The sequence below is a fragment of the Arachis ipaensis genome, chromosome B05 (genome assembly GCF_000816755.2).
Source record: "Arachis ipaensis cultivar K30076 chromosome B05, Araip1.1, whole genome shotgun sequence".
NCBI classification, from domain to species: domain Eukaryota; kingdom Viridiplantae; phylum Streptophyta; class Magnoliopsida; order Fabales; family Fabaceae; genus Arachis; species Arachis ipaensis.
The window spans coordinates 883,056-892,865 of record NC_029789.2 but is presented as its reverse complement, the minus strand read 5'-3'; the positions used below and the strand labels follow the sequence as shown (position 1 = coordinate 892,865).

The 9,810-nt window shown below is 36.2% G+C and overlaps 1 protein-coding gene across 1 annotated transcript in view; it reads right to left on the bottom strand.

The window, feature by feature from the left end:
• The window catches only part of LOC107642315 (abscisic acid receptor PYR1), a gene marked incomplete in the record, with an annotated part of 1,230 nt that continues 176 nt past the window's right edge, over positions 8,757 to 9,810 (bottom strand). The window contains 1 exon segment of the mRNA XM_016345625.2: positions 8,757 to 9,810. Within this exon segment, the coding sequence (XP_016201111.1) occupies positions 9,213 to 9,810 (598 nt within the window).

Below are 9,810 nucleotides of genomic sequence, written 5' to 3'. Positions count from 1 at the left end.
AACTGATAACTTATTTGAGCGTTTATTATATATATATATACAATATACTTTTGTTACGGTGGGTAACCGGAAATTAATAGGCTGAACTGATAAGGTTGGCCCAAACGTCTGGAGGAGAGGATCTCCGACTTGATTCGCGTCTGGAAGCTACCGTCCGACTTGTGTATGAAAGAATGAGGGGTGGTACCTGTAAAGACACTCCGATGCCTAAGTCAGCAAGGGGGTAAGTAGGTTTAGAGAGTATTAGAACTTAGAAATATCTGAGGGGTGTCAGTGTATTTATAATGGTGAACCAATAACCACAGTTGAAGTAGTTCATCTTTTAAGGTGGATAACCGTCTCTTTATCTTAGAAAAATTGAGATATGGCTCCTATAAGTGGACTGGGAGGTTTTAGGGGCAGTTAGTTATTTGAATAAGTATTATCGCCAGCTATCATTTGATCCCGACTTCTTTGGAGCGAGTTTGTGTTGGATCCGACTTCTTATGAGAAGGTTGATGGCAAGTGAAGGCTAATCTTTAGATTGGAGATTTTTAGTTTATTTGGACCTGAAATTTAGTATTGGGACAGTGTATGAACAACTTTATATAAATAGTAAGAATAATTTGGAAAATGTATCTTTTTGTAACGAGTAACGATAAATTTAAGTTGTTAGATCTTGTATTAATTGAAGGCTAATATAATGTTTTTTATGGAAGAATTATGTGATATTTTAGTNAGCAATCACATGATCATTGTCAAGGGATGATCAACCAAAGCCCCACTTCAATAATCCATCCTCACTTATCCAAATATACAAAAGAGTTTTTCTAGTTAAACAATTTTTTAATTAATAATCAATTAATAAAGTAATAAATGGGACAAAAAGATAAGAGAGAGAGAGAGAGAGAGAAAAAAAGAAATTTAAAGAAAAATGTGAAATATTAATCAATTATTGATTGAAATAAACTAATCCGATCCCCTCTTTTCTTCTACAACGTTATATACAAACATCATATATATTATTGACAAATTTAAATTACACCAAACATTAAAAAAATGTGTATATTATGAAATCTTAATTAATTACAAGTGAAAAATACACAACTTTTTACTTTTAATTTGGTGTCCATATATATTATTCTAATATATTTATGTTACAATAATTACAGTGATTAATTTAATTTTAATAATATCAAGATATAAAAAAAGAAATATAATTTTAATTTTTTAATAATATTTACAAAACCAAAACCATTATAGTTATCATTATCAATAGGCAGAATCCATATATATATAATGTTTATTAAACATTTTTAAAAGGGCTATGTTAAATAACCAATGATTTTCTTAAACAATATGAATAACATATTCTAAAATTTGTTAAATTTAAATAAAATATATTACACTCGAAATAACTCACCTGAATTTTAATATTAGAATAACCATCCGCACGCTTAATAAATTAAATATCCGATATATTCATTGTTTATTGTTTAATTAATATTTTTATTATCTACCTATACTTTTTTTTTTTTTCTAAAAATAATAAATCTCATAACAAAGAAGTCATCTTTTTAGCTGCTTTAAATATACGTGCCAAAAGGGAGGTACGTCAGAACATGGATGCCAGTTTAATCATCCAAACAAACAAAAGTTTCTCAGGAAAATAACTGTTCATGTGTTCATCTCTATCCTCAGCGATTTCAAAGGTTGCTTTTCTGATGAAGCAGCCCCACATGAACACAAATTCTTCGTTTTACTCACCCAACCCCTTACTAAGATTATTGGCTTTTAGTACACATACATCTTAATTCTTAGTTGGATACTTCAATAATATGATACGGTAAAATTAATATGATTGATTAAATATATATTTAATTAAATTTACAAAAAACATAATTAATTTTTTAAAAAATATAAAACGGTGCCAAAGAGAGGGCGTGTGTGGCCCACTAAATTCATCACCTTCATATATATGGCCCTCAGACCATAAAACTTAGAAGAAATTTTGTCCTGCTACAAAATATAAGGTATGATTATTTCTTGTGACTAATAATTGATAATTGAGTAACATGCTGCGCCAATGAACTTTGACTTATGCACCGTATTTTTTATCTATAACTAACTTAAAGGCATGCAAGTTGTTGGGTTTTTTGGTGTCATAACATGTTTCTAAATCAAATTAAATCAAATCAAATGATAACTAAAATAATTATTAGGACTTAGGAGCCTTAATTTATTTTTAATTATAAAACACAATATTTAATTAAATGTGTATTATACATAATAAAAATGACATTATTTTAAATTTATTATATAATATAGTACATTATTCATACACAAAAAAAACGATAAATAGATAATGTATAATTATAAACTATACTACCCATAATCATTATTTAGGCTGTTCTTACCATGATGATGATTCTCTGGACTTTCTCAGGGGTCATCGGAAGAATGTTTGTTGCTACTAGTCGATGGTGGTCGTAGCTGGTTGTCACGGTAAATTTTAGAAGGTTAGATTTAATAGTATTTGTATAATTTTTTGGAGTGTTTGAAAATGCTCTAGATGGTTCCGGAACGTTCTAGAATGTCCTAGAAAGTCCCGGAATACTCTAGAAGATTCTAGAAGACTCTGGAAGGTCATAGAGTATTCTAGAAGAGTGTGAATGTATATAGGAGTATGAAGAGTAGTATGGAAGAATCTAGAAGTATTAAAAAGTTGTAGTAGGATAGATATTTGTAATAAAGGTTCTAGATAATTAATCTGGACCGTTGATTAGATTTAATCCTAACCATCCATTAAGGAGGTGGATGGCTATAAATAGGAGGTGAGAGTTAGTGTGAGTCGTGTGTATGTGAGTCACTTATAATAAACACTTGAGTAATAGAGTGTTCTTTCTACCAAAGCTTTCTTTCTCTTGTGTTCTCGTGTTCTTAGCTTTCTTGCTAAATACTGAGGGTTAGGCTGACTTGGTCTTAGTTTAAGAGGTTGAGTAAGTCCGAGTGCCAGTACGGTAGTGTTGGAGTGTGTCCAAGGCCATGACAATTTGGCATTAGAGCAAGGTTCGAGAGAGAGCATAAGTGGTTTGTGGGTATGGCTTCTAGTGTAACCATGGAGCATTGTTGAATCTCAAAGGGGAAGGAATGCTATTCCTTTTCAATGGGGAGGTAAGAAGGTCCGTTTTTCAAGTGAGCCTAGAGGTAAGGACTCTAACTTCTTAGAAGAGAGATTTTCTATGTTGGAGAATGTTCTATCCTCTATGGATGAGCGCTTCCAAAGGATAGAACATGACAAGGAGACCCTCGAGCCTCATGTGTTGAGAGAACTAGATGCTTTCAAAGAAAGCATGCTCCAAATCGAAGAGAAGCTTGAGAATTCCTTGAAGCTATTTGAGGAAGTTCGAGTTTGGTTTGAGGAGATAAAATCTCGACCAGCCATTATAAGGGAAACGACAAAGATTGATCTCCCCAAGCCAAAGGAGTTCAAGGGCGTAAGGGACGCTCAAGAGGTGGAGAACTTCCTATGGCAAATGGAGAGGTACTTCGAAGGCCAAGGGGTGGTCGAAGAAGCAATAAAGGTACCCACTGCAGCTCTCTACCTTTCTGATAATGCTACTTTGTGGTGGAGGAGAAAATGCGTAAATATGGAGAAGGGTACTTGCGACATAGTCACATGGGAAGATTTCAAAAGGGAATTAAAAATACAGTTCTTCCCCGAGAATGTGGTTTATGAAGCAAGGAAGAAGTTGAGGGAGTTGAAGCACAAGAGTACAATTAGCGACTACGTAAAAGAGTTCACTACTCTCACGCTTCAAATCCCCAACTTAGCATCAGAGGATGCATTGTTCTTCTTCATTGATAGACTCCAACCTTGGGCAAAACAAGAACTACAAAGAAGGAATGTTAAGGATGTCGATGAAGCCATCGTGGTGGCCGAATCACTCACTGAGTATCATAGGAAAAACTCTAAACCCAAGTCTTTCTCCAAGCCTAGTTCTACTAAAGGTGGGGGAGACAGGGGGAAGAGTTTCTCAACCAAGAAGGAAGAAAAATACTCTTTAAAGAAAGAGTACGAGGAAAAGAAGAAAGCTTTCGTACCCAAAGGAGGATGCTTCGTGTGCAAGGGACCACACCAAATGAAGGACTGTCCCAAACTATGGACTCTGGCATCTATCGCCGAGGAACGAGAGGTCCAAACTCAAGTAAATGAGTGTGTTAGATCTATCCAACTCATGAATGCTGTGAAGGACAAAGAGGCAAGCACTGCAAAAAAGAAAGGCTTGATGTATGTCAAGGCCTTTATCAATGAAAAATCCGTCATAGCTATGATCGACACTGGTGCTACGCACAACTTCATCACACCTGATGAAGCAAAGAGGTTTGGGTTGAAGATCACCGAAAAGAATGACTGGTTCAAACTCCTTGGGTCGGAGCTTCATTTTTCAACAAGCTTCCATCCTCAAACCGATGGGCAGACTGAAAGAGTGAATGCCTTACTCGAGTGTTACTTGAGGCATTTTGTAAGCGCTAATCGGAAGGACTGTACAAAATTCCCCGACATTGCTCAGTTTTCATACAATTTGCAAAGGAGCGAGTCCACAGGGAAGAGCCCATTCGAGATTGTGACTGGACAACAACCGCTTACACCTCACTCTCTTTCTTCCTCTTACTCATGGAAGAGCCCTGGAGCTTATCATATGATTAAGTCATGGAAGAACAAGCAGATGTCACTCGTTCTTACCTCGACAAAGCTGCCAAGAGGATGAAGAAATGGGCAGATAAGAAGAGGAGGCATGCAAGCTATCAAGTGGAAGACAAGGTAATGATCAAACTTCTTCCACAACAATTCAAATCCTTTCGCAAAGTTCATAAGGATTTAATCCGCAAATACGAAGGGTCATTTGAGATCATTGGACGTGATGAAGAGGTTGCTTACAAAGTACAACTCCCTCCCTCTATGAAGATCCACCCGGTCTTCCATGTGAGTATGCTTAAACCATATCATGCAGACCAAGATGAATCGAGTAGAGGTGACTTGATTCGTGCTCCGCCTGTGGTGATCAGATCCTTTGATAAAGAAATTGAAGAGATCTTAGCTAATCGCGTCGTGCGTCGAAGAGAGGTACCACCAAGTATCCAATACTTGATCAAGTGGAAAGGGCTCCCGATAACTGAAGCTAGTTGGGAAGCTCGTGAAGATTTGTGACAATTCCAAGAACACCTAGAGCGCTATCATGAACAGAACGCAACGAGGACGTTTGCGCATTAGGTGGGGGAGAATGTCACGGTAAATTTTAGAAGGTTAGATTTAACAGTGTTTGTATAATTTTCTAGAGTGTTTGAGAATGCTCTAGATGGTTCTGGAACGTTCTAGAATGTCCTAGAAGGTTCCGAAACACTCTAGAATGTTCTAGAAGACTCTGGAAGGTCATAGAGTATTCTAGAAGAGTGTGGATGTATATAGGAATATGAAGAGTAGTATGAAAGAATCTAGAAGTATTTAGAAAGTTGTAGTAGGATAGATATTTGTAATGAAGGTTCTAGATAATTAATCTGGACCGTTGATTAGATTTAATTCTAACCATCCATTAAGGAGGTGGATGGCTATAAATAGGAGGTGAGAGTTAGTGTGAGTCGTGTGTGAGTCACTTGTAATAAACACTTGAGTAATAGAGTGTTCTTTCCACCAAAACTTTCTTTCTCTTGTGTTCTTAGTTTTCTTGCTAAATACTGAGAATTAGGTTGACTTGGTCTTAGTTCAAGAGGTTGAATAAGTTCGAGTGGCGGCACAATAGCGTTGGAGTGTGTCCAAGGCCGTAACATGGTGGTTATAAAAAAAATGAGAATTAATATTTTCTGACTATAATTCATCATTTTTAAAACTTTTTCCTCTTAATCTTTTGTTAAATTATTTTATTAGCTGATTGTTGATTAAAAAAAAAAAAGGTTGATTGTCTCATTATAATAATATATTTGGACAATTATCATCTGGTTATAGATAAATGAGCTCGTTTAATTTCAACCATGTAGTTAGTGTCTTTAAGCACGTGATCATACATGCATACTCTTAATTACCCCATATATTATGGTTATGTTCAGCTAGTGTGTAACATATTTTGGTGATGGAGTTCTTAATCATTTTGGTCACCCTTAAGCTATTAAACTAATCCTCACACCATCATTTGTCATCAAAGAAGTTTTAAAGAACACTATTCCTGATCTGTATACCTTTCTAAATTTGTATTGATTAATAGTGTGGCAACTATTCACAAAGATAATAACAAACTACTGTTATTAAATTTGAAAGTTGTTTGACTTGAAGTATCCATGATAATATTGCCCTTGGATTAGGGGTAAATGGGGCTGGTCCTGTTAAGCAAAAAGGCCAGCGTATAATAAACGGAGAGTGCTAGGTAAACAATGAAAATTTTGAATAACAAGAACAATCACCAATTATATGAAAATATACTACATTCTAATTTAATGCTATTAATTAAATTTACTCTTTTAACTCTATTAATTCACATTGTTTACACATTGTTCAAAAATGTTATTGATTACCTATATTTTTTCTAAACAGTAGTAAGTGGCACAATCTCATATACGAGATTGTCTCTGTCACACCACACCACATGATGCCCCTAACGAATCCATCCTGATACTTCCAATCAGGAAAATCAACCCACCATTACAATAACATGAGGACGTTGACATTAACATATATACACACATACCCACCAACCCTATCTATATATCTCATCATTATGGTTTTAAATTGCAATTCAGTATATACTATCTACAATGTACAATGCCAATGTAGTAGATATGTATCACAATATTATTGTAGTTACATATAGTGGAAGACAGGAAGACAGAGCCCCGAATAGGTTAATCATATATTATTGTACATTAATATGAGCATATGTATGTGAATGGAGATATTGTATATTATTCGATACATGTAATTTATTCAATTAATGCTGTATATTATAGGTATTGATTAGAAAAAAAAACATTATTTGAAAAGAAAAAAAGAGGCCCACATAATTATAGATATAGTGTTGGTTACAAGAATGAGAGAGGCATCAAAATCAAATCATAACAGCGACTAGAGGTGGAGATAAACCTTATTGGGGGCCCTTAGGACTGTGAAGGAGACTGTTAAGTAGGATACAACTAACTATATGAGAATGGGGACTGGTTTGCCTTCAATTGGGAATAACAGCCACATTTTAACCACAAGCTCGAAGTGGAAGCAAAGGCTATAACAACTTGCCACAAATGGGGTCCTTTTTAATATTTTAGCTGCTTCCCTAGAAATTCCCTCTGCTCTTCACTCCTATTATTACATATAAAAGATACTATCCATATATCCACCAAAAACGCTACTACTACTGAAATAATGTCCCTACTAATACATTATTACTCTACAAATATAAACACTATTTAAAATCTATTTATACTTCATTTAACATTGAATAAAATCAACAATTTTAAAATGAAAATAACCTAATATTTTCAGATTAATTTTTTTATTATTTTCTAAATATTTTGTATTTCATAATGCACTGTATAAGTATCTTTTATAGCTGAAGTAAATAATAAATAACAAATAAAAAAGTAAAGTACTGTAAATTAATCTCATGCTGCAATATTCTAGGAAAGTGATGTTGACATAAATATTACCGCTTCTAGATTTGGTAGTGTTATATTATTTTATTTTTGACGAGGATAAGAAAATTGTTTTTATTAGCAATGTCACACCCTTGTTTTGTATGAGAAACAAAAATGAAAAAGCTAAGGGAATGGTAAGTGATAGGTTGTTGTTTTGTTGATCTACCTCTGCCTTGTTCATTCGGGTTCCAGAACCCGACCCATTTACCATGTCATTTTTGGCTATAATGTTGCATTCGAAGTCGTTTAATTTTGGCATGCATCACTGATGTGATCCTTCATACCTCTGACATGGTTTCTGCCTATTTCTGATCCTACCTATATCATTTAATAACTTACCTTATCCCTCCCCTCCCTCCTTTATGACCTCGTTATCACTCTAGGTTTTACTTGCCGTACCCACTATTGAATATTGATCATCATACTTTCTAATCTACATTATTAGCTACTTAGGTTTTACTAATTCCTTTCCAAAAACCATTAATTGCTGTTTAATTTGATTCTTGTCAATATAAAATAAAATGATGATGGGTGGATTCCTAAAGTGAGTATGAATCTTGGAGAAAGAAACTTGTAGTAGTGGCATAAAGTAAATATTACTGGATATATTTTAGGTGTAGTACGGAAATTAAATTAAAATCAACTACACTTGAAATGCTGTCCAATTTTTTGCCCCAATTCCATGAAAAAGCTTTGTATAGCACTGGTTGTTCCTATCACATAAATATCCATCGTAACTCCTGGATGGTAAGAGAAAGAATGCAAGCGAGTCCAACCTCAATGGGAAAAAGACAAAAAGAATTGGATTCTAGGCACCACCACTCCTGACACTTCGTTCTGTATACAGTATAAAAGCAACCGCCATACCCACATTATTTACCCTCTCAAGTCTCATCTATGTTATCCTTTTGTGAAGATAACTCAGCTCAGTCACATGATAATTGAACTAGAAGCTCATTGGTAGCTGAATTTTTTATTTTGAAAATTAGTTAAGAAATAGTAACCATTTACTAGCATTTAACTGAGTGGACAGTTATTTGATTTCTAGCAATTTCTTCGTTGACAAATCCTACTAGTCTAATGTGAATTACAAAATGAAAGAGCAAATGATCATTCATATATTCAGAGGGAATGATTAAAAGGGAAACATGATGAAACTGATCCACAAGTCAACATTTCCTGTACAAAAGTGCATTGACCAAAATGCCCTCGCCCATTTGTAACAATGACTCTCAACGTAAAAACAAACACAAACGAGGACGCAACGCTGGTGACTCAAGTGATGATCACAGCTTCCACCATCACCACCACCACCGTCAACAACAAAAAAAAGGAAACAACAAAATTCCTCAAAAGAAGAAGAAAAGAACAAAAGGAAATAAGGAGAAAAACTTCTGAATTTGGTGTTGCTTTTCTCCTTTTTTTTTTATGTATTCCAATTTCTTTTTTTTTTTCCCTCTCTTTTTTCAATAAAATCGGGGTTCTGAACTTTCAGTTTTGTTTTTTTTTTTCTTTTTCCGCCGAAGGAACTGTGTGATGACTTACCGTTCCTGTTAACCGTCGCCGTCACGGTTCATGCCTTCGGTGACAGACGCGAGTTTCTGGAGGTTGAGCTTCACGACGGTGTCCGCAAAGAGACGAGTGTCCTCCTCGGTGTTCCCATCCGGCACGTCAACGATGTACGATTCAAGAACAACGGAATAGATCTTCCCTCCTCCTCCGCCGCCATCGCGATCCTCGAAGCCGTGGACGGTGGTGACGGAGCGGTAATTGCGGAGTCTGTGCTCACCGCCGATGATGCTGAAGCCAGTGACGTGTTTGTCGTCGTCGAGGAGGTCGAGGCGCTCGGTGGAGGTGGCGGCTGGGAGGCCGGAGATGACATTGACGTCGCGGGTGCAACCGACGGCCATGTGGAAGGGTTCCTTGACGGCGCAGCTCTTGATGAAGTGCTTGTAAGTTTGGGGCTTGTCGAAGCGGCGAACGATGGACCAGACGACGGAGGGCGGCGCGTGGATGCGCTGCGCGAGGAGGGAGGAGCATTGGCCTGGTCCGAGTAGGTACGTGTGGTGGTCGGAGATGGAGTGCTTTAGGGATTCGAATTCGTCAACTGTGAGTCCTGAGGGGAGGGTGAGGTTGTGGCGGGTCGGGTTC